General features: G+C 41.3%; 2 protein-coding genes across 8 annotated transcripts in view; one reads left to right on the top strand and one right to left on the bottom strand.

Moving 5' to 3' along the window:
• szt2 (SZT2 subunit of KICSTOR complex) overlaps positions 1-16,464 on the top strand; it is a 145,031-nt gene extending 128,567 nt beyond the window's left edge. For 4 of the 7 annotated variants that reach the window (XM_055164894.1, XM_055164892.1, XM_055164891.1 and 1 more), the window contains 13 exons: positions 249-374; positions 926-1,128; positions 1,498-1,594; positions 2,954-3,034; positions 3,640-3,714; positions 3,850-3,915; positions 12,005-12,218; positions 12,879-13,056; positions 13,207-13,329; positions 13,476-13,947; positions 14,167-14,277; positions 14,485-14,553; positions 14,956-16,464. In XM_055164894.1, coding sequence (XP_055020869.1) covers positions 249-374; positions 926-1,128; positions 1,498-1,594; positions 2,954-3,034; positions 3,640-3,714; positions 3,850-3,915; positions 12,005-12,218; positions 12,879-13,056; positions 13,207-13,329; positions 13,476-13,947; positions 14,167-14,277; positions 14,485-14,553; positions 14,956-15,099 — 1,959 coding nt within the window. In that variant the 3' untranslated portion in view covers positions 15,100-16,464. Of the gene's footprint in view, positions 1-248; positions 375-925; positions 1,129-1,497; positions 1,595-2,953; positions 3,035-3,639; positions 3,715-3,849; positions 3,916-5,299; positions 5,566-12,004; positions 12,219-12,878; positions 13,057-13,206; positions 13,330-13,475; positions 13,948-14,166; positions 14,278-14,484; positions 14,554-14,955 lie in introns of those variants that run through there. The other 3 variants (XM_055164893.1, XM_055164895.1, XM_055164896.1) reach the window with 3 other exon arrangements.
• A 127-nt stretch (positions 16,465-16,591) lies between these two features.
• hyi (hydroxypyruvate isomerase) lies at positions 16,592-21,772 on the bottom strand. Its single transcript, XM_020934494.2, has 8 exons — positions 21,331-21,772; positions 21,153-21,264; positions 20,826-20,940; positions 20,542-20,620; positions 18,802-18,851; positions 18,204-18,273; positions 17,676-17,810; positions 16,592-17,576 (listed from the first exon to the last, which is right to left on the bottom strand). Exons 1-8 carry the CDS (start codon positions 21,527-21,529, stop codon positions 17,509-17,511), a joined length of 828 nt encoding a protein of 275 aa, XP_020790153.1. The 5' UTR covers positions 21,530-21,772; the 3' UTR covers positions 16,592-17,508.
• Positions 21,773-23,851: the final 2,079 nt, after the last annotated feature.

The following is a 23,851-nucleotide window of genomic DNA, read 5'->3' as shown; positions in this document are numbered from 1 at the left end:
GGCCTACAGATTTGAAAAATGAGCAACAACCACCAGTCCAGGATTGGGGTCTGATGTTTTTTGTTAAGGTGAGAATAATAATAACTTGGAGTAAAGCTTACTCCAGGTAAGACTAGGAGAAGGAGCTTACATACAGTAGTTCGTCCAGGCAGAGTACTTTTGTAGTGTTCACAAAGTTCTTTGATTGGAGGAAAAAGATCTTCTAAAAATAAACTTTGTTAAAAGGGTGTGTTCCCATGTGTGCGCAGGCAGCAGATCTGGAGATCCTCAAGCAGTCGTCTAGACTGGTGCATTACTGTGCTACTCCTCTGCTCTTTGACCCACTTTTTCGCAAAAACATCCAAGAAGAGCAAGTCATCCATTCTCCAGTGAAGGTATACATTTAAAAATACTCATTTAATAAAATTTTTGAATAGCACAAAATAGAAAACAAAACAACAGCAAACAGGTTGCAGTACTTAACAAAAGTGATGATTTAACCAACAGAAAGTTTGATAATCAAACAGTGAAACAGTCATTGGTCAGCCAGACCGATGAACCAACATTCACATTAAACTAGCAAACTGTCACGGGTTGCCTCCTGTCTGAGAGGATCTGGGTCCACAGCAAAGGATTAGGGCATAGAAGGGCCAGCTAAGGTCCAGTCATGAATGGGGCAGTCAGCGGTAGGGCACCTGAAACAGTTGCACTCACCAGTGAGATAGAGGGACAACTTGTGAATGGCAATGAACAGATTCCAGGTGAACTGAATAATGAATGTTGTTAATAGGGAAAGTTGGAGGAAACAGAGGATATTGCCAAGTTATACTAAGAAATCATGCAGTGGTTTTGTTATTAAATAGAAACATAATAATCAGCACCAATGAATGCCTTGAGGTGTCTGGTATGTGGGACAGTTCTTTGCTCATTTGTGCTGCTGTGTTAGAAGCGTCACCGCTCTAATGACTCGAGTGCATCGGGCCGAGACCGCAGCTACAGCACAGACTCTGGGGACATGCTGCCCATCCGCCTGCGGGACGAACCCTGGCTCCAGGATGTATCCTGCTCCTTTCTTCAGCACTATGTGCAGTACCTGCAGAGCATGGGCTTCATCCTAGTGCAGGTTCGGCCCCAGTCCCCTGCGCGGAGGTTAGTGCCCAATATGGAGCCTGTGACAATAATATCGTTCATTATATAACAGATGGAACAATAATTTTTGAGAGTCTGTATTTATCATACTAGTGGGAAATTTCTGGTTATTTTTTTGCTGTACAATAAGATTTGAGCTGTAGATGTTTGTATTTATAATGAGACATAGGAGTTCATAATTCAGTCTTGTCATTTACTTATTGCAGTTCATATTTTTACCAATATTGTACATCAAGAATACTTTTTGGGTATAATTTTGCTTTATGGATTGGTTTCAGTATTTTCGTTTATCGTCTATATTTACTTGAGCAGTGTATTGCACTCTAAAATTTGTTATGTGACATGCCTTTAAGAAGGTTTGTGTTGTAGTATCGCTAGAAGCCGCGCTGCTATGCTGAGCTCCACGTCCTCAGAGGGGCGGATGTCCTTCTCCTACGTCAAACAGAAGAGCGAGGACAGCCCTAAGGTCTTTCTCACACTCAAACATCTAATTTACACAAGACTGAAGGGACACTCTGAAAACAAAGAGGGGACGCAATCATATTGGCCACACCACTGATGTGAATATAGCTCTACACCAGAGCTTCACAGACCTCCTGGACAGTCCCACCTACCACAATGACCCAAACGTGACATTTGTCTCAGAACTGTTCTGTCTCAGAGGACATGTGTCATTAGGACAACTTCCTAGCCACATAAAGCCTACTTTCACTTAAATGTAGTTTAATAAGTATTATTCTATAACCTTCACCTAGCAACCGTAATAAAGGCCAAGGTGCGTTTATTGTGCATTGAAGATATAGTAGGATTCTTACTTAGTTACAAGTCACAAGTAGTGCTGTGTTCTATGATAAATATTTACCCCAGATATCGTTACATAATTGAAGTAATAATTTGAAAAAGATGAATGCCAAAGGGTCATTCCATGCCAAATCTCTGATCTCTTGACCATCTCAGATTTGACTGAAAAAATTCTAGGAGGTTCACACACACTTTCCAATAGGAAAAGTCTCTGTGTCATGAAATCAGAGTGTTTTCTTTGCTTCTGAAAGTGCCTTCATAGTCCATGAATGCTCTGCATGTATGTGGACACCACATTTTCAAATTCATTTTGCAAAAATAAGGCAGAACACCATGACAAATTTTGGATATGTTAAAAACAGACATCTAGTCTTTCTATAACAGTCCATTTTATGTTGGTGGGTGCTGTCATTTTTTTGGTATAACATGGTAAAGATGGCACCACATTTATTTTTTCCCACTTTTAACAGTTAATATCTTGTAGAGCTTTCATCACATAGGGTCAGTTTTTTCATCACATAGGGTCAGTTTTAAAAATACAAAGTACACAGCATGTGTGGGAAGGTTCAATATCAAACCTCTGTCTTTGAAATTACACTTTCCACAGTCCACATGTGTAAAAGTCCAGATTCTACAAGTACATTTGCCAAATTTTTGGCCCTTGAAAATTTTAAGGCCCTACCTTAAATAGTTTTTAAATACAGAAATCTGAAAGTGTCTCCTTGGAAAACTCTGCTCATAACAGGTCAGGGCAGAGTTGACAAAATATTTTTGATGACAAAACTATAAGGAGTTGGGAGCTAAAAATTTGACACTTTTCCTACTGGAAAGTGTGTGAACCTCCTAGAATTTTTTCAGTGAAATCTGAGAGGGTCGGGCGGAGATTTGGCATGGAATAACCAATATGCGCTGGAATTTCTTTAATTTTTTTGGACCAATCTCAGTTTGTCTGACTTTGTCATGTAGACTAGCCCTTAGGAGTATTGTTGCACTTGACCACTTTTGTCTTCATTTCAATTTTTAGACTTCTCCGTCTGCAACTACGCATTACCACCTGCAGAGGGCGCTGCCTGGGGGAATCGTTCTGATGGAACTGGCTTTCCAGGTAACTCAGTGCATTGCTTTGTTTTGTGTTCTCCCTATGAGCTTCTGAGATTTGAGCAAAATGGCATATTCATTTCCTCATGGTGTAAACGTACAAATTTTTTTCCACCTACTCCTCTCACCTAGTCAGTCACTGTCACACTTTGTGTGACTGATTACTATGATTGGCTAAATCCAGCTGTCAGTGAAATCTTAAACGAACAGTATTTTGCTTGTGCTGTTACAGTTTACAGAGCTGTTGCGCGGCTTTCACATGAGAGCTCAAAACCTCCAGAATTCATTCATTGAGCTGCAGAGGCTGCACTGGCACTGATTCATGATTGGCTGCGGAATTTCCAACTGGATTTCAGCACTGAAACTGACAACCCAAATAAGAGACTCATGTGAATCTCTTGTGACATTCACATGAGTCTCTTATTTGGGTTATTGTGATTATTGTTATTTGAGTCATGAGTGAACTCATGTGAACTCTCTCATTGGATGATAATTTTGAGAACCAAAACGTCAAATCAAATTGTAACAGAAACAACAGCCATCATTTATAACAGAATTTACTGGAGGTGCCCATGGTAACTTCTGGAATACCTATTTACTCTTTTTGTCCAGGGCTGTTATTTCTGTGTGAAGCAGTACGCGCTGGAATGCTCCCGTATCCCCATGGGTCAGTCTGTCAATTCCCAGGTAAAAACTGTCTCCACCCACATTTTCTTTAGAAGAAGAATCCAGTCACGTTTACACCAGACCACCAAGGGGGCACTTCTGCAGCAGAATAAGCAGTTTGCCATGTGTTACGAGTTTAATTTTGTGCTCCATTAGGGCAACCTCCTCACCAAACCACGCACTCGGCCGTACCCAGATGCCTCGCCTGTGTCTGACTGTGCGGTATGTGCCAGCTCTGGGCAGGCTCTAATCAAACTGGCCCCGCCCGCCCTCATCTCCACCTGCTGTAATCAGTGCTGTCCGCTTCTGTCTGTCCTGTGTCTGACTGGGTTCTCAACATTTCCCATTATGCAGTGAGCTTGGAGGGTCTCTGTGGTGATAGTGGGGCACTGGGGCCATGCGCTGGATTGGGGGTTGGGACTCTGTGATTGGCTGTTTTCTTTGTTCTCAGTCTGTCTCTGAGGGCTAGTGTGCATGATCTTCCAACTGAAGTAGTAATATGTTACATTGTATTCATGTGATTATGTCAATACAAGAAAACTGCTTCTGAATGCTTTGACTCTATGCATCTCCTGGATTTCTGTCCACCTGAAAATCTGTAGCTTCATAATTTTTTTAAGCTTTCTACCATGTTATAAAGTTGTTCCCTCATTAAAAATATGCCTGAAGATTTTTTAGATGTCGTCCATGCATGTTTGAGTAATTTTGCAATGTTTCCCCGGCCCTATTCAAACCCTCCTGAGAGTTAACTATGATTTTGTGCAATGCTTCATCCATAAGCCTACGTCCCCCATGCTCCTACACGACAATTCTCCATAAATATACAAAAACATGATACAAACTGTACACAGCAACTTGACCTGACAAACCTGTGCAATAGTTTCATTAGCAGGATACACGCTAATTGTTGTGATAACACATATGAAGGGGGAGTGACTTAAGACAGGGAGTAAAGGCAGGGGGGACATAAAAAACTAAAGTGAAACTTTTAAAACATGTTAAGCCTTTGTTTTCAGCTGATATAGCATTTTCAGAAACAATAAATTGTAACACATGATCTAAATATGTTATGTGTTAGCAGTTAATACCTCAAAGAAGTGAAATAGCTTTAAAAATCAAATTAATCATCATATATTTAGTATGTCATTTCGTGTGTGCTTGGGTCTACTTCCCTTTCATGTGCGGATGGGAATGTTACCGTGTGCTCTGTAATTGCAAATGTAAAATGTAAAACTTCACATCAAAAGTAGACTGGAGTCCTTTTAGATTTAAACCAACTGGATTTCAGCATTGAGAGTGGCAACCCAAATGAGAGACTCATGTGAGCTTGACTTTCTGATTTCTGACACATGTCTGAGTAATCCTGAAATATGAGTCTGTCTACATCTTCAAAGATCAAAATACTCTGTTCCATCTTTTGATGTCATGAAGCAGTAGTGTTCAAGTTAACGGCTACCTTTTACCTTTTGTTCAGTAGAGCCTGGCAATTCCACGACTGAAATCATCCAAGTCATTCTTGTGAAGTTGTATGGAGTTCAAAAACACAGTAGAGCACATCCTGTATTACCATTCATCCCATCAATCCATTTTCTTCTGCTTTATCCAGGGGCAGGTCCCAGAGGCAGCAGTCTGAGCAGGAAGGCTCGACTTCTCTCTCCACATTCACCTTCACTAGCTCTGGCACAGGCCAGTGAGTTCTGGGTCTTCCGGTCCTTCCGGTGGGATGTGCCCAGGACACCTCCCAAGGGAGGCCTACAGGGAGGCATTCGGAACATATGCCCAAGCCACTTCACCTTGCTCCTCTCGAAGTAGAGGAACAGCGGCTTTAGTGCGGGTTCCTCCTGTGTGACTGAGCTCCTCACCCTATCTCTGAGTGAGCGCCTAGCCACCCTGCAGAGGAAACTCATTTTGTCCGCTTGTATCTTGTCCTTTCATTCATTACCCAAAGCTCATGACCATAGGTAAAGGGAGGAATGTAGATTGACTGGCACCACATTGCCTTACAGGTGACTGTAAGGTTGGAACTATGAGGAAACTAAACGACCACTCAACCCTTGGTCAAAACGGCATTAGGCCCAGTCAGATATTGATCAGGTTCTTAATGGGCTATGCTATTTTCTGATGTATATTATAATGATAATGTTGTTTCCTCATCACAAACAGACCCTAGATGTTTTGTATCATTCACACATATTTAAAACATAAATCCTGCATGTTTAGGAGTTCTTCTCTCAAACAGAAAACCCTCTATTCCATCTTGTGATGTCATAGTAATAAACTTCACTGTATTTTAATTCCATGCAGTTTGACTGTAATTGGTTTGAAGGATGGGTCAAAGACAGATGACAAATTTCTCTTACTTCAACCTTATTCTTAACCACAACACCAGTACTTTCAGAATTGAGATATGAGAATTGAAGCATCATTTGCTTAAAGTGCGACTAACAATTAACACTTTCACTTAAACTCTGCCCAAACCAAGCATTTCAAATACTAGCAGAGCTGGTTAACTGGGCAGTACCTGGAGGATTCAAAAAAGAGATGATGGGGGAGGAGGGGTGCAATCTGGGGTATAAGGAACAGTGTGATTGTCTAACAGGGTCCATATTTGAAATGAGAAACACCTGGCTGTAACCAGGGCAGTCTTGTGTGATGTCATGTAGTACTTGAAATTGCAGTGTTTACACTCAAAATGTTGAATTACTGTTTAGCAAATATTGTCCAGATGAAAACCTTTGAAACCTGATTCCATGAAGCACTCCTGTACCCTTGTGAGGTGGAGCACCAACACCAACATGGCGACTGATCCACAGATTTTGGACTTATTCACATTCTGTGTTTTGTTTGTTCATCTTTGAGCCTTGCATCTCAATCGCCCCACTTTCACCTGTTTGTTATTCTGTATAAGGTAAACTGGTTGAAAATATGACTTGCCAATATAGGCCGCATTCACATTTTTGATTTGATGTCATAATTTCAGATGGAGGACTAGGCTGTATATAGAGACGTGTTCAAAATTGTTGGTACCCCTCTGACAATGAAAGAAAAATCAACAATGGTCACTGAAATAACTTGAAACTGATAAAAGCAATAATAAATAAATTTTTACTGGCCCTATGTAAATTAAACATTGTTTTTCACCTGTGCTTCAACAGAATCATTAGAGAAAACAAAATAATGAAACTGGCCTGGACAAAAATGATGTCTTAACTTAATATTTTGTTACACAAGTAACCACTTCTCGTAGGCAAACTGCTCTAGTTGTCTCAGGTTTGAAGAGTTCCTTCTCCGGACAGCATGTTTCAGCTCCTTTGACAGATGTTCAGTAGGATTGAGATCTGGGCTCACATGGCGAGGAGAAAATTCAGTTTGTGGACTGGACCAAAGTTAGTTTGTTTGAAGACGTTTCGCAGCTCATCCAAGCTGCTTCTTCAGTTCTGGTCAGAATGCTGGTGGACACTTCCTTATATCTGCAGGGAGTAGCTAACTAACTGAAACTAACACACCTACTTGTTTACAGTTTCTGTTTGTTAGTTCGGGTTATTGACCTGTGTAGGGTGTGGAGTCTAATTAGCAGAACAATTCATGGCCATAATGGAGCTTCCACACCTCTGGACCTGACCTGGCTACACCTATTGTTCTCTTGTTTGTTTTGATTTAGGTTTGAGGATGGAGTTGTAAATAGGAGACAGATGGTGTCTGAGTCATCCACAAAAATGGCGTCTTTCACTCCCCTCTCAAACCAATTCTTTTCTCTGGCTAAAATCTGTACCTCACTGTCCTCAAATGAGTGGCCCGTGGCTTTTAAGTGGAGATGTACAGCAGACTGAGGCCCACTGCTGTTTCTCGTCTGTGTTGGTACATCCTCTTGGGAAGTAGCTGTTTAGTTTCTCCAATGTAGCGTTCACTGCAGTCTTCACTGCACTGAATGGAGTAGACCACATTGCTTTGTTTGTGACTCGGTCTTTTGTCCTTTGGGTGGACCAGTCTCTGTCTTGGAGTGTTTGTACCTTTGAAATAGACTGGGGATTGCATGTTGTCTGAAAATCCTCTGTAGTTTTTCCGAAACACCAGCCATGTAGGGAATAGTTACCCCCTTTCTCTTGGGTTCTGATTCTCTGTTGTCCTGTTTTTTGGTTCTCTTGGTTTTGTTGAAGGCCCATTTTGGATATCCACAAACAGAGAGGGCTTTCTGTACATGTTGTTCTTCTTTCTCCTTTCCCTCTGTGCTTATAGGCACCACTTGAGCCCTGTGTTAAAGTGTCCGAATAACTCCAAGTTTGTGTTGCAGTGGGTGGTGAGAATCAAAAAAACAGGTACTGGTCCATGTGTGTGGGCTTCCTGAAGACCTCAACCTAGAGTCGTCGGTCTTCTCCTGTCGTTACTGCACAATCTAAGAAAGCCAGTGTGTTGTTCTTGGCATCTTCATGGGTGAATTTGATGTTAGGATCTACAGCATTAATATGTGCAGTAAATGGTTCAAAATCTTGAATTTTGATTTCAGAAAAGTTATCATCCCCATAACGATACCAATGTGTGGTGGAGTTCCTGGATAAGAGGCCAAGGCCCTCTGTTCAAATTGTTCCATATATAAGTTAGCAATGATAGGAGAGACCGGTGAGCCCATCCCACAGCTGTGGATTTGTCTGTAGAAGTTCCCTCTGAATTGGAAGTAGGTGGTATGTAAACAGATTTCCAGCAGTTGGCAGATTTGATCCGGTGACAGTTTAGTTCTCTCTTCTAGTTTGGTATCCTGCAGTAGTCTCTTCCTTGCTGCTTCCACTGCTACTGATGTAGGGATACACATGAAAAGAGATGTCACATCAAAGGAAACCATTGTCTCGTCCGGGTCGAACTGGAGATGTTTGATTTTGTTCACAAATTCGGCTGTGTTCTCAATATGATGCTCCGTATTACCCACCAAAGGGGACAGAATAGTCTTCAGGTGTTTGGCCATATTGTACGTGATGGAGTCTGTGCTACAAACACTGGGTCTGAGAGGTACTCCCTGTTTGTGAATCTTAGGGAGGCCGTAGATACACGAAATGGAATCACCAGGATACAGTCTATAATATATCTGTCGACCAATGACTTCTTCCTTCTCCAACTTCTGCAAGTAGTCAATGATCTCCTTTCTATATCCACTGGTGGGGTCTCGTTTGAGTAATTCATAGGTAGTGGTGTCACTGAGCAGGTTGTTAACTTTAGCCTCATAATCAGTTGCGTTAAGAATCACCGTGCATCTCTCTTTGTCTGCTGGCAGGATGTTGATGCTGCGGTCATTCTCAAGAGCAATAATGGCCTTCCTTTCCTCTGATGTTATGTTGAAGGGAGGAGGTTTGGCATTGCTCAGTGCAGCCGTTAATTTCAGTCTAAGGTCTCCATCTTCTGTCTCTGTGAGTTTGTTGTTCCTAATGGCGGATTCTGCTGCTGTGATGTAGTCCACCGTGGGGATGCGGTTAGAAGTTACAGAGAAATTCAGTCCTTTGGAAAGTACTTCTTTCTCAGTCTTTGTGAGCTCTCGGTTGGAAAGATTTTTCAACCAGCGTTCTTTGTGGCCAAGTTGGCTCCGTTTATCCTCCTTCCTTTTGTCACTTCGATCCCTGGGGTTAGTTTGGTTTTGATTTTGGAGTTGTGTAAATTTCCTTAGGTGGCGCGCTTTTGTTTTGTGTTTTGTGTCTTAACTGTCCTGTGACTATGAAGTCCTTAATCTTCTGGCCCATTTCCTTTGGGACTAAACCGGTTATCCTGTTTTGTACATTTTCTATTTCAAATTTTTATTTTAACTTTTCAATTTCAAAATTGAGATGGCTAATTCTAAGGCTTAGCATTCCCCTCAGGTAATGCTGGGTTAACCTGGCTGCCTTATGTCCTGGGTCTGGTGCTTTCTTCTGCAAGCCTTGGGAATCAGTTGCTTCTGTCGATGCCTAAGGTTAAAGCGTAAGTGATTCATTTTTTCTGCTAATCTTCTAGTGCCCTTTTCCAGCTTCCTTACCAGTCCAACGGTAGCTGGCTCGTAGCTGTTCTTGAGATGTGTGAAGATTCCCTCAGTCGTCCAGGTAGAATCCATGGCGAGGAGAAAATTCAGTTTGTCGACTGGACCAAAGTTAGTTTGTTTGAAGACGTTTCGCAGCTCATCCAAGCTGCTTCTCCAGTTCTGGTCAATACTGGTGGACACTTCTTATATCTGTCTGCAGGGAGGAGCTAACTAACTGAAACTAACACACACACTTGTTTACAGTTTCTGTTTGTTAGTTCGGCCTATTGACCTGTGCAGCATTCTGACCAGAACTGAAGAAGCAGCTTGGATGAGCTGCGAAACATCTTCAAACAAACTAACTTTGGTCCAGTCGACAAACTGAATTTTCTCCTCGCTGTGGATTCTGCCTGGATGACTGAGGCATTCTTCACACATCTGGGCTCACAGAAGAACACTCCAGAACAGTCCGATGTTTTGTTCTTAACCATTCTTGTGTGTTTTTAACTGTGTTTTGGGTCATTATCCTGTTGGACGAACCATGACCTATGACTGAGACCAAGTTTTCTGATACTAGGCAACACATTTCATTTCAAAATACCTTGATAGTTCTTAGATTCCTTTGTATCTTGCACAGATTCAAGACACCCTGTGCCAGATGCAGCAAAACAGCCCCAGAACAAAACCAAGCCTCCTCCATGCTTCACAGTAGGGACAGTGTTCTTTTCTTGGTGTGCTTAGATCCAGTTTTGTCTCATCTGTCCAAAGGACATTCTCTCAGAAGCTTTGTGGCTTGTCAGTATACACTGTGGCAAAGTCTCACTTTTTTATGATTTGTTTTCAGCAGTGATGTCCTCACATCAAGTCCACTTTGGCTCAAACAGTGATGGATGGTGTGAACTGACACTGATGTACCTCTCCCTTCAAGTTCACATTTAATTAGTTTGGAGGTTGTTCCGGGCTCTTTGGTTCCATTCATATGATCCATCATTTGAATTTGTCACACATTTTCCTCTTGCAGCCATGTCCAGGGAGGTTGACTTCAGTCCTGTGGACCTTAAACTTCTGAAGAACATTTGTAACTGTAATCACAGGAACATCAAGCTGCTTGGAGATGGTCTTATTGTCTTTATCTTTAACCTGTTTGTCTATCATTTTCTTTCTAGTCTCCTGACACAGTTCTCTTCTTCTTTTTCTCTGGTCCATGTTCAGTGTTGTGTCCATCATGTCTCCAAACAGCACAATGACACGTCCCCCTTTAAACAGACAGACTGACTGAGGACAAGTTTGAAAACACCTGTGATGCAGATTAGAGACACACCTAATTTAACATGTCCATATTGTCCAATTATTTACGATCTTTTCTAGGGGAACATCATTTTTATCCAGGCCAATTTCATTAGTTTATTTTTTGAAATAATTCTGTTGAACAACAATTCAAAAACAGTGTCTGATTTTCATTGGTTATTTTTCAGTAAATTTTTATTTATTATTGCTTTTCTTAGTTTCAAGTTATTTCATTGTCATCTTCAAATTTACGATCCACAAATGCTGAACCATATTTTTTGTTTGGGATTGGTTCCACAAACTTGTCATATTAAATTTATGCCTTAAAGTCTTTTAATTGACAACAATCAGATGAATAGTGACACCACTTCCTTACTGAAATAATAATTCAACTTTTGTTTATTTATACTGACAGTGAAGATACTGAACTTGAAATTAAAAGATATTACCCATAAACCAGATCAACACATATGCAATCTGGAAAGAGCCTGTATCAAAGTGGCAGAAAGGATCAAGTGGGTGGGACTAAACAGTCAAACTCAAGTTTGAAATCAGGTTCTTTAAAGGAGACCTATCCTGTAAAACTGACTTGACTAACCATGTTATAGTTGTTTCCCTCAGCATTTTCTTAACCATAGTTAGTTGTAGTTGTAGTATTTGTGCATGTTTGAGCAATCTTTACTATTCAACTATTCGTCAGAGGTGCTGACAGCTACATGGCTCTTTGTTGTAATAATGTTTATGGTGATGTCATCTCCCATTGGGTGGACATGTGTTTTTTTTATCATGTCGTTTTAGAAGAATATTGCAATTTAAAATATACCAACTATAGTATAATGATCCATGGGTGTTATAGATTATAACTAGAGCAGACACAAGCACAGTAGGTCTTCTTTAGAAAATGCCTAAGTCATTTGATAATTGCATCCATTCAAAGAGTGATTTTGATTGGATTGCGATGAATCTTGCAGTCTTAGTAGGAGTGTGGGGCATGTGTAGGCTCAGACACTGCTTGTGGTGATTGGTTGTGGTGCTTCTGTGTTGCAGCTCTCCATGCTCTTCACTGAGGAGTGTGACAAAGTGAGGGACCTGATGCACGTGCACTCCTTCAGCTATGACTTTCACCTGCGTCTGTGCCACCAGTACCTTCAGGGCAGTCACATGACCCTGCGCCAGGGTTACCAGCTCACAGACTTCCTGGACGACTTCATCTTCCACCACCCTGACATCCCCAAGTTTGGGCACAACCATGTTTTCCAGGGTAATCTTGTCATGTAAATAGGCATGCCATGTCTTGTCCAAATAATTAATCAAAAAATAGAAATGAAGAATCTAGTCAGGAAAAAAGAAAAACAGACAAAGGTTATGCAGATGACATCACAACATTCTGAGTTTTTAGAATGTATGCATATACATGCACATCAGTATCCTGGTTATTAGCCATATCCCGGTTATGGCAGTATTCGGGATATGCCACAGTATCACAGTTACTATCGGAATATACCAGCTACAGTATCCAGGTTTCTCATAACCAGGATACTGCCTTATTTGAGATACTGAAACTGGGATACTGCATATACATGCACCATGACGAAACCAGGATACTGATGTTCATGTGTTCATATACACTGTCAGTGTCAGTGGCAGTAATGACATTTTCTTCTATAAAAGCCCAGTGTGAAAGAGCTGCTATGGTTTAATAACAAATATAAAAAGTTCGACTCTGCTAAATATTTAGTTTGTACAAGAAAACAAGAAAATCAATAAACATGCTGTAGATTTACTATGTGAGTAAAACATGCTTTTAACCCACAGAGAACTGGATGTGGACCTCTTGATTGACCATCAGAAATTACTGAATCTTAAAATGTGAACAATTGTCTGGTACTGTTGGAATCCAAGTTTGTGTTTGTGCTGTTAGGAAGCTTCTCCATGTCGACGGGGATCATCCCTGCCCACCAGCTCTACAACTACATCACTGACCACGCAGGCACCTATGGCATGAAGCCCCTGCGCATGTCCCGAGCAGCCACGTCCTCTGACAGCAAGAAGGCCCCTCCTGAGCTGCATGAGTACGCCCTGGTGGCTCTGTGGACCAGGTAGTCTTCTCACACACATCTCTCTGCCTGTGTGTGTGTGTGTGTGTGTGTGTGTGTGTGTGTGTGTGTGTGTGTGTGTGAGAGTGAGAGTGAGAGTGAGAGTGAGAGTGAGAGTGAGAGTGAGAGTGAAACGCTCTGCTCTGCTTTCAGCTCAGGCTCATATAAAGACCTGGAGGGTCTGCACCATCATGACGATTTTGACGTGTCCCTGGTGGTGTGTCACAATGCTGTGCCATTTGAGGAGCAGTCAGACACAGAGAGGCACCTGCTTAGGTCAGTACAACACACACTCATGCATGTATGCATACACACACTTGCTCTGGTCAATACAATGCACATACACACAGCTCAGGTCTGACACACAGACACACATTGTAGGTTGACCATGCTATAGCTGAGTCCGTGTTTGGTGTGTGCAGGCTGAGGTTCTACGTGCTGATGACTAGTCAGAGAGAGCTGTTTCCTCGTCTCACTGCAGACATGCGCCGCTTTAAGAAGCTGCCCCAGATCCATAAGGAGCCGGAGCCTGAACAGGCCCCACATTCAGACAGAGCCGAGGGCCCACAGGACAGCTGGGAACAGGCAGTCTCTGAGGCACTCTCTGATGGCAATGAGTTCTATCCTCTGGCTGGAGGCACAGAGCTGCTTCCTCTGCCGCCTCTGTTCCCTCTGCTGCAAAACGAAGTGTCCACGGCTCAGAGGCAGATGATCCAGAGCACGGTGGAACAGGCCATGGAGCACTGTCGCAGGGACAACCTCTGGAGGAGACTGTTCCACGGAGAGCATGTGACTCTAGACAAACTCAAGCTCACCAAACTGTCCTTCAGTGAGCTGGAAGAGCTGCTCGAGGCAGTGCAGAGCTGCTCTGTGGGGGACATCGACCCTCAGCTGGTGAGACACTTCTTATTCTCTCATTAAATTAACTCGCACTATATGCACTCTGTACTTTTGATACAACCAAAGCCCTCTCAGATTGTCTGCTGTGTTCACCCGGAGCAGTTTGTGAGTGGTCTATAGTATTTAGTTGTGTCCGGTCCAGTGTGCCGACCTTTTAGAGCAGTAGTGTTCAAACAGAGTCATCTCTTCTCAGTGTATGCTTCTGTGTTACAGGAGTGCTTCTTGAGCATGAGCCCAGCCTGGTACCAGAGCCTCATCAAAGTCCTCCTTAGCCGCTTCCCCCAGAGCTGCAGGCACTTCGACGACAATGGCGTGCAGTATCTGGTGAGAGCTTGTAACCCACTTGATAAGTACAACACAACAAATGAGTCTTTATTTAGGGCTTGGGTTTTTGGGAGTATGTCCTTGCTGAGAAGGAGGATCTAATGGCCAAGTGGACGCTCTGGGACAGTTCTCCACTACCATCTGCTAATTAGTGAGTAAATATGTTTGAATCAGCTCACAGATGTTCCTCCTGTTCTTATGTTCTAGGCTGTTCTCAACCAGAAGTTCACCGACTGCTTCGTGTTGGTCTTTTTGAACCCTCAGGCTGGTAAAACGGTGAGAACCACCTATTTCATTTGTGGAGTTTCAATACTGCACACAATAATTGATAATATTCTATGGATAATCCTCATTTCACCATTCTGAAAATGTGAATACTTTCGTTTACTGTGTTTGTCAAAAGCATTGAAAATCAGATACGAACCAATACTAAAACTAGTATCGAAACTAGATACTAATTTGAGCTGGTATCTGTACTAAGAAAAGCCCCATTCACTGGAAAGTGAACCTTTCCAGAATGTCTTTAGAATGATCTTGAGCTGTATCGGAACAAGTATTAGAGCACATAGACTAGCCCATGGACCACTATAGAACCTATCTGGATCAGATATAAAATTTCAATTTCAATATTTTGCAAAAGGGTCTATTCATTATAACCTGTGTCCCCTGTGTGTTAAGAGTCTCAAAGTGGTGTTCCGGGAGCCTCTGCCTGCTCAGCCCTCCTCTGGAGGCAGTCCCCCTCCTCAGCTTGTGCACATGTACCACCACCTGGAGTCCATCATCAACACAGCCTGCTACAACCTGTGGAGCGGCCTGCTGTAGAGACGCAGCCCCGAGCACTCATCCTACTGCTTCAAACTACTGCATTTTTGACATTTCATATCGTTTATATTCAGTTCCTTTATGGTTTATAAAGGAACTGTAGTCAGTCTTAAAAAGTTCATTCAGCGGCGGATGGGGTTTAGGAAGTGACAAGTCCTTTTACATTTAAACCAAGTGGATTTCAGCATTGAAACTGGCAACCCAAATGAGAGACTTATGTGAGGCTCATTCTGCTTTCTGAGTGGATAATTGTCTTGTAATTAACAGTTGTTAGGCTGCTTTATTCTTGTCAGTAAAAGACTGGTCATGTATTCTAACTATCTGTGGCCCCAGATAGGTCAGGTTTATGGGATTTAAAATCTAAATCTTACAAACAGTTCCTTTAAGACCTGTTCAAGGTCTAAGGCAAGAGTGTCAAACTCAAATTCACAGAGGCCAAAATTAAAAACTGGGACTAATTCGTAGGCCAAAACTAAATATTTATTGAAAAATTTCAACAACATCTGCATGTTTCCTCTTCTTTCGAGATATGTAATGTTAAACCTTTCCTTCTCTAAATGTTTAATAATAGTTTTGCTTAAACATTGAATCCAGATCAAGCACAATATAAAATAGTAACAAAATTTTAAATAATGTCTCTATAGCCCATCTGTAGCCGGTGGGCAGCTCTGATACATATTTGATGTGATCTCGTGAGCCAAATATAATTATATCGCAGGCCAAATTTGGCCCCCATACCTGAGTTTGGCATGTCTGGTCTAAGATAATGTTTGGGGTTATTTTGCATAATTTGGGGTTTATTAATTTATATCCCATTATGTATAAATAAAATATAACAAAGCATCCAAACAACAAACATGTGAGGGACTTAGTCAATTTTGAAAGGGTACTATAGCAACAATAGCAAGTTTGTATTGTGCAGTGTGTTTCTATATCTCCTCTTCTTCTCAAGGTGGTTGTCGCCTAATGCCAAATAATGTCTAAATAATGTCGCAGTGTTTTACTCCAACTGTAAATATTCACCTGTCATCTCTGCACTTTTTATATTAATGCAACTTTCTATATTTCTGTATTCTACAGCAGACTAGTGCCATACAATGTGATAGGAAGACTTCTTCTGACCAGTCTGCACCCACAGCCTTGTGCATATAAGCCTAATCATACTGAGATGAGAGTGGTGCCTTCTCTGAGCACTAGATGTTCGGACCTAGCCTAGGTGTAGCCTCTGTTCGAGCAACATCATGGTTTCCATGAATGTGTTCACATTTGTCAACAGAGCCATTCTGTTGTGTATATTAGACTGGAGTGTTGCATGTATATTTCTGTACATAAACCAGACTGAAATAAAGATGGAGGATTCTTGTTCATGTGTTGCTTTCTTCTCAATTGCCCAATTGTCACAGAATTAAAAAAAAACATTTTAAAACATTTCAAGCAAATAAAGAAAACCTTTACTTAAGGTATGTTGAGGATCCAAAAACAAATGTTAATATTTGAAAATGTAAAAACTATAAAACTATAAAGGTTACATCTTTATTTAAAATGGACAGACATAAAAACACAGTGACCTGAAAGTCACAAGATCCAGTGTCAGACGGGAGATGAGCTGATGGTGCATAGGACAGCATTTGTTCTGACCTAAAGGAGAAATTATGCAATGTCCAACATTTCTCTGCTTTTGCAGCTGAACCAGTACTTACGCTTTTGTAACAATACAAAGTCAATGTGAGACAAATACAGGTCTACTTCATCTTTTTTCCCCCCCCCCATTTCCTCCTGACCGCCACAGGGTGCCGCTTAAAGCACTCAATTTGCTTGTTTGAGATGAGTTAGGTCCAATTGGTGTTGATGTGAATGAGCCTATGGGTGCACCCATGGATCTATTAAAATAACCCCGATGGGTTTGTGTTTGACTTGCTCTGATGTCATAAGTACATTAGTAAGTTAAATTAAAAACAAATGAGATGCAAGATGATATTTTTATTAAAATGACTTGAAAATAGCAGACTGCTCTGTACTATTTGATGTTTTTACATAAAATAAAGCCATTCAAAATGACTACAAGATTTTTTTAATCCTTTTATCCATACTATCACAGACTGTGAGTGTAAGTGAACATTGCTAGTCCACTAGTCGCTGTGTTCCAAATAGGAAGTGAGCCGGGGCTCCATAAACCGTCTCCAGTTCACTTTGTATTGAGAAACTATTGCACTTCTCTCTACAACTGCTGCTGTCAGGCTCGTCATTTTGATCTTAAAACCCATTTTACATCATTTCTGGACAAAACAGGGAAATTAAAGCACCAGGATCAATTCCTATTCCTAATATGGAACTCCGCTCCAAATTCGTCCTATGACTGCTAGCTTTGTGATTTTCATTTAATTGACTGCTGCTGAATGGAGACCGGCCTCAGTGTTCCTGATCTCCTTTCCGGGTCCAGTACTCTTTGAGCCAGCCCAGCCCAGTGATGGTTCCCCCTACAGGACATATCACGTCAGCACACATCTGCAGCACACATTTGGAGAACACATCTATGTGCAGCTCCATGTAGTGAAGAGAGAGGACACGTGACTCACCCAGAGGCCGGTACTCGCAGCCCACAAAGCCCTGGTAGTGCTGGCGCTCCAGGACATCCCACAGGTAGCTGTAGTTGAGCTCCCCCGGAGTGTCCGGCTCATTCCGCTCTGGCACTTGTGCAATCTGGATATGGCCTACAGGGGAATACGCCAGTCCACTTTAAACATACAGCACATGCACATGTCTACAAGTCATGCGTATGACCGGTTTAGATGATTCTCTAATTTTGACTTCATCTGGGGAGATAAAACCTGTTGTAAACATAAATTATAGTTTTCTTCACAAAGGTTTCTTCATTGGCATAAAAGTTGAAAAACATGTTGAAAATGACAGAAGTAGACATCACACTAGGAAGAATTGAAAGAAATTTTAGTGTTGTGCAACACTAATTATTATTATTATTACTGTTACATAAAATGAATAGACTGCATTTCACAGTATAGTTTGTTTTTTTCTTATTTCAGGCTGTGGGCCCTTAAATGCTGTCCCTAGACTGTTAAAGTGCAGCCATGCTGAGCCCGTCTCACCAATGTAAGGGAAGTATCTGATGATGTTCTGTGTCAGATTTCCATCCATGATCTGCCAATGGAACACATCCTACAACACACACAGGAACCCACGTATATTTACTTGTTATTAGTTGTAATTATTAGGAGTAAGAGAAGGGTATTAGTAGCAGCAGTAATAACAGAGGTGGGGACTTGCAAGCCATGACTTGGACTCGAGTCAGACTTGAGTCACTATTTTTAGGAATTGGGACTTGACTTGATAAAATGGACCAAGACTTGGGACTCGACTTGGACTTGAGACCTGTGACTTGAGAAGACTTGATGCTTCTCCTAAAAACTGCATGTATGATAATGACGATGGATGAAGTACTGCAAGATGGTATCCTCAAATGTCTTACAGTAATATACAGTATAATACAGTAAAACAGAGGGAACTACATAGAACATCCTTCCATTTCAGTACAGACAAAATAACTGTTATTTAGCACTTTTAAATTTGCATTATTCATTCACTCCCAATGGTGGTAAGCTAAGGCTTTGACAAGGAGGTTTGGCCTGCAAGTAGTTGTAATTGCAGTTAGCAGCAGTAGCAGCAGCAGTAGCAGTAGCAGCTCACCATCTGCAGCTTCAGGTTCGGCCTTCCCACCCTCTCCAAGATGGCCACAGCTGCAACATAAAATAATTAAGATTAGTACACTCCTCAATTTATCACTTCTTTAAGCCCCATTGTATAAAATTACACCCAATAAACAGACTACAAGGGCCAGGGGTATATTGTGTGTTTCTGATGAAAAATATATATAATTTTCAATGAAGCTTTAGATTAAAACATGTACATTGTAAAATTGTATGTGCCCTGAGCTCAGTGTCCCATGACCCACACTTGAGGAACCACTGTACTAAATAAGCAGTCAGGTCTGTGTAGAGGCAAGCCCACTCACAGTAAGGCTGCATGTTTTAGCAGGTGTATTTGAACAATAAAAACTTGAGCAATTAATTAAATTATTTTAGATTTACTCTTGTGAGCTTTTACTAATGTAATTTATTGTAATGTAATAATGTAATATGTTACTTCGTCAAAAACATGCACAGTTTTGCACAGAGTTGTGTTTTTATTTCATTCACACATGTTTAATCCTGCTTTATTAGTTTGTCTACATCTCCAAAGCTCAAAATGCTGTGTTCCACCATGTGATGTCATGAAGTGGTAGTTTTCAAGTTAATAGCTCCTTGTACCTTTTGTATTGAATGTATTGAATTTTGTGATTTAAAGAGAGCACCGGAGGTTCCATTTTCTTATATATTCAAATTCAAAATTCAAAAAGGTTTATTATCAATTCTTCATATGTTTCATATGAAGAATCAAAATTGTGTTTCTCACCTCCAAGCGTATAAATAAATAATAATAAATGGAAAATTTCAAATATTCTTCAGGGGGGACACTGATTCCCAGCTTCCTGGCAGCCTGGTGGTTCGAGGGGAGAGTATACATATATCATGGTCAGGGAGAATTCTGCTAACTACCATGCATAATTTTGATGTGTAGTTCTGGCAACAGTTAATCACAGTCCTCTATTATTATGCTGTAGGCATCACCATAGCATCAGGTAAACAAATGAACAAGTGTAATGAGAGAGAAGCTTTAACTAATCCAGAAACAACAATGCTTTGAACATCGACAGACAACTAAAAGGCTGTCAGATTTCAAAGTGAACTATTTTCAATTTGTGGGACCATGGTATAAGTGAATTAAACAACTCTGAGCCATGAGTCATACGGCTGTACGCAGCATGCATTGATACAATGCAACATACGGCTTCACATTGTTTAATCCTTGCTTAATAGTCCTAAAATTCATACTAACACTAACACACTAAAATAAGCAGATTTGTTAAAGGGATTACATTCTTAAAATTGCAGAAGGTACAAATTAAAAAGATTACAAGTAAATATCTTTCCTTTCCAGTTTCCTCTACACACATGAAGCAGATAAATGTGTTTTTTATGGAACAGGCGATGAGGATTCTTTTATTATGTGTTTGTACTACAAAGAGTTGATCTTCAAGTCTGGCTTCAGTCTGGGGGGTTCTGTTTACATCTTTAAGAAATGGCATTTGGTAGTCTAATGACAATTCTGATAACTAAATATTTTAATCATTTATCAAAACCAAACCAATTGACTGAGGAACAACCTCAAGCTCTCTCCAAATCATTGAGGCTAATGGACAGAAAAGACGCTGGCTTTCCGGTGTCTTTTTTGGAGGACTTTTACTTCTTTGAATAAGATACTCTTATATTCTAAATGGTGTTCTATTTGTTAGTATGTAAAAGTTTGCAATTAAAAAAAAGATCTAACCATGATGAGGAGAGTCCAGGAAGTAGGCAGGGTCAGTGATCCGTGTGTTGATTGGCTCAATCAGACCTGTGATGCCCTTCTGCAAGAAAAATAACATGTGCCAACCACAACTTATTCCCAATAGTGTGCCACTTGTGAGCAATACGAGTCTCAAGTGTCTTCTGAAGACCACTGGTATTTCCTGTGCCGCTATCCTCTCAATATTTAGATGCTAAATTATAATTTATGGATTATTTGTTGTTATCCAATAAAATTAATCTCTGTATGTATTTCCAGCAGACTACCTTGGAGAGCAGATCAGCAGCATACTCCAGATTCTGGATGAAGATGCTCTCCATCTCCTGGGCCACCTCAGCTCTGTGTGAACCCAGAGGAACACGACCAGCCATCAGGTGGATCCTGAGGGCACAAACCACACCACTGCCTTTAGGCTTTCAAACTCATTTGATCAGATTTTATGTAAAAGTGGCATTAGAACCAAATGTGGCCCAAAAGTAGTGCAACAAACGTAGACTGGACGCTGGGCTGGTAATAGGGCAGGCTAGGTGTAATATAAGTTTAGTTGAAGATAGGCACTAGTCAGAAGGAACAGGTCTGTGGCTGGGACCCACCTTTTACACTGCAGAGCTTGCGCGTACTCTATGGCTCGCTCCAGCCCCTGCCTGAACTCCTGCTCTCTCCCCGGGACTGCTCCAAGCCCAAGGTCTCCGGCCCGAAGGTTTCCTGAAACACAGAGCCGTGACAGAGCGCTGCGCAGCGGTCAGTGTGAGCAGGTGGACCGCGGCTCACCTGGAGGAGTGTTGATAAGCACCAGCTCCACTCCCGTGGCGTCCCGGGCGCTCTTCAGTTCCTGCAGATCCTCCTCATACGGCCAAGCAGCCTCCACGGCGCGAAAGCCGACTGCAGCCGCCGCGTAGATCCTTTGACTGAGCTCCGGGATCTCTGTAAACAGCCACGTTAGATTGGCACAGAATTGCAGCGGAGGCATGGTGCAGGAGCCGGGGTCACAGTTCTGCGGTCAGCCACTGCTGTCTGCTGAATGTCCTTTTGTCAAAGATAACTCCACGTGGACTTAGCTGTGTCCGAGCGCCGTGTCACAGATGGAAATTTAGGATTTTTATATTTGGCATATGAAAAGACAAAAAGAGGCACTGACTGTTCAGGAAACTTCTGCAGGAGTCACATTCGTCTGGTTCCTAGTCGCTCGCAGAAAGTAGAGCCTATATTTTTGATCACGTGGTCACGTGATGACGTCGAGTCTCTCCAGCTACGAGCGTCTGCGCGTCACACACGGGCGCGTTTATTAAATCCTTAGAACTATATAATAATATAATTCATTCTAGATCCATGATTAAAATCTGGCCCTAGCTAACTAATCAATGAATAAATAAATACAACTAAAAAATCCTAACCCTAACTACATGGTTTTACTTAGGAACAAGGCTTATTAAAGGCAATAAATGCAGTTCTTCTCAAATGGATTCAGAACTGCAATAAAATGCAAAAGACAGAAGTGTTGTACTAATTAGAGGTGGCACGTCTGGTGTAAAGGATGGACCTTTGTTAAACTAACTTTAGTGTGAACTTGAGTAGCTTTGACTGGATGTAATTGCTTTTATGACATAGAAAATTGAATTAATTAATTATTATGTCACAAAAACGAATCTGCAGTAGTGTTTTGTTTCATTCACAGATGGTTGAGAAATCCTGGATTATTAGGCCACTGTATCCCCAAAAATCAAAATGCTCTGTTTTGGCTTGTAATGAATGTCATCAGGTGGTAGTTTTAAAGTTAACAGCTATTAAGCCTCAATCCAACAGCTTTATTCTTCAATGTTCTTGAAAAGCCTTAGGTTGTTGCCTTAAGAAAATGTTTATGTTTTACACTTTGTTCATTTCTGACTGCCACAGAAAGTTTACAAAATCTTCTAGTGCACCAAGAAGCAAAGCCTCTTTTTCAAGATGGCATTTACAGCAACATCAGCGCCCACTGGGCACCACAGTTTTCTAATGTGGAAGTCAGAGAATTAGTTTATTTTATCAAGTTGTTCAGATTAATATTGCAATTTGAAATATGCTAATTATAACATCCACGGGTGTCATATTCTAACTATAGCAGACACAAGCACAATAGGTCTGCTTTGAAGAAAAATGTAATAAAACAAGTACATTAGTACACTGAAAGCATTCCAATTTCAGACAACTGCAACTAATGTGGATAAATCCCTGTTCGTGTGTGTGCGCGTGAGCGCGTGTGTGTGGAGGGTGTATGTGTATGCGTATGTATGTGTGTGTGTGTGTATATGTGTGTGTGTATGTAGATGTATGTGTGTGCATGTGTGTGTATGTAGATGTATGTGTGTGCATGTGTGTGTATGTAGATGTATGTGTGTGCGTGTGTGTATGTAGATGTATGTGGGTGCATGTGTGTGTATGTAGATGTATGTGTGTGCATGTGTGTGTATGTAGATGTATGTGGGTGCATGTGTGTGTATGTAGATGTATGTGGGTGCATGTGTGTGTATGTAGATGTATGTGTGTGTATGTGGGGGGTGTGTGTGCATGTGTGTATGTAGATGTATGTGGGTGCATGTGTGTGTATGTAGATGTATGTGTGTGCGTGTGTGTATGTAGATGTATGTGGGTGCATGTGTGTGTATGTAGATGTGTGTGGGTGCATATGTGTGTGTATGTGTGTGCTCCATGGGATGTGTGGCCCTTATATAAGTCTAATATTAGCCACACTGCAGCTTTCGGCCCTCAGAGCCGGAGTCCTGGGGCCCTCCATCTGCCCCTGTACAATGGGACAGCTCTGGTCACATGGAGCACTGTCACACTCAGGACTCTCACAATACATGTTTTAGTGCTTGATGGAGGATACATGTTTTTGCTGGTGTTGAAGGAACATGTAATCTGTGCTCTTTCTTAAGTTTTAAAAACAGTATTACAATCACAACTGAACCTGGGTTGCCAGAGCCTTAACCTGCAGATAGAGGACACATCTAAGTTTGTCTCATTCCCAGTATATTGCTGCATTTAGAAAGATATTACACTTATCAGTTGCTTACAGTATAACATATTTAAAACACCATGTTACATTTTATTGTTTTGAGAATGCTTTCTTTGCCAAAAAACAGTTTATTAAAATGATTAATAATCCATGTATCATTCGTTCATTCGTTTTTCCAAATAAAACCAAAAATAAGAAAACAAAAAAACATTACTGAGACCAGTTGAGTCCTGATTTAATCCTGGTTTAGTCCTGGTTTAATCTGGCATTGCATTTTAAGTGAGGCAAACAGGAAACAAC

The sequence above is a fragment of the Boleophthalmus pectinirostris genome, unplaced genomic scaffold, assembly GCF_026225935.1.
Source record: "Boleophthalmus pectinirostris isolate CB_2022bp ecotype Guang Dong unplaced genomic scaffold, ASM2622593v1 HiC_scaffold_7, whole genome shotgun sequence".
NCBI classification, from domain to species: Eukaryota; Metazoa; Chordata; class Actinopteri; order Gobiiformes; family Gobiidae; genus Boleophthalmus; species Boleophthalmus pectinirostris.
Note: the sequence above shows the minus strand (reverse complement) of the source record. Positions and strands in the feature narration are given on the sequence as shown.

Bases quoted from the DNA above. Each gene is read 5' to 3' on its own strand.
- hyi (XM_020934494.2), bottom strand. From the start codon at position 21,529: ATGCCTCCGCTGCAATTCTGTGCCAATCTAACGTGGCTGTTTACAGAG. The intron at 21,265-21,330 runs GTGAGCCGCGGT...TCTGTGTTTCAG, and splicing joins GCTTATCAACACTCCTCCAG to GAAACCTTCGGGCCGGAGAC. The intron at 17,811-18,203 runs GTGAGACGGGCT...ATTCCCCTGTAG, and splicing joins CAGATACTTCCCTTACATTG to GCCATATCCAGATTGCACAA.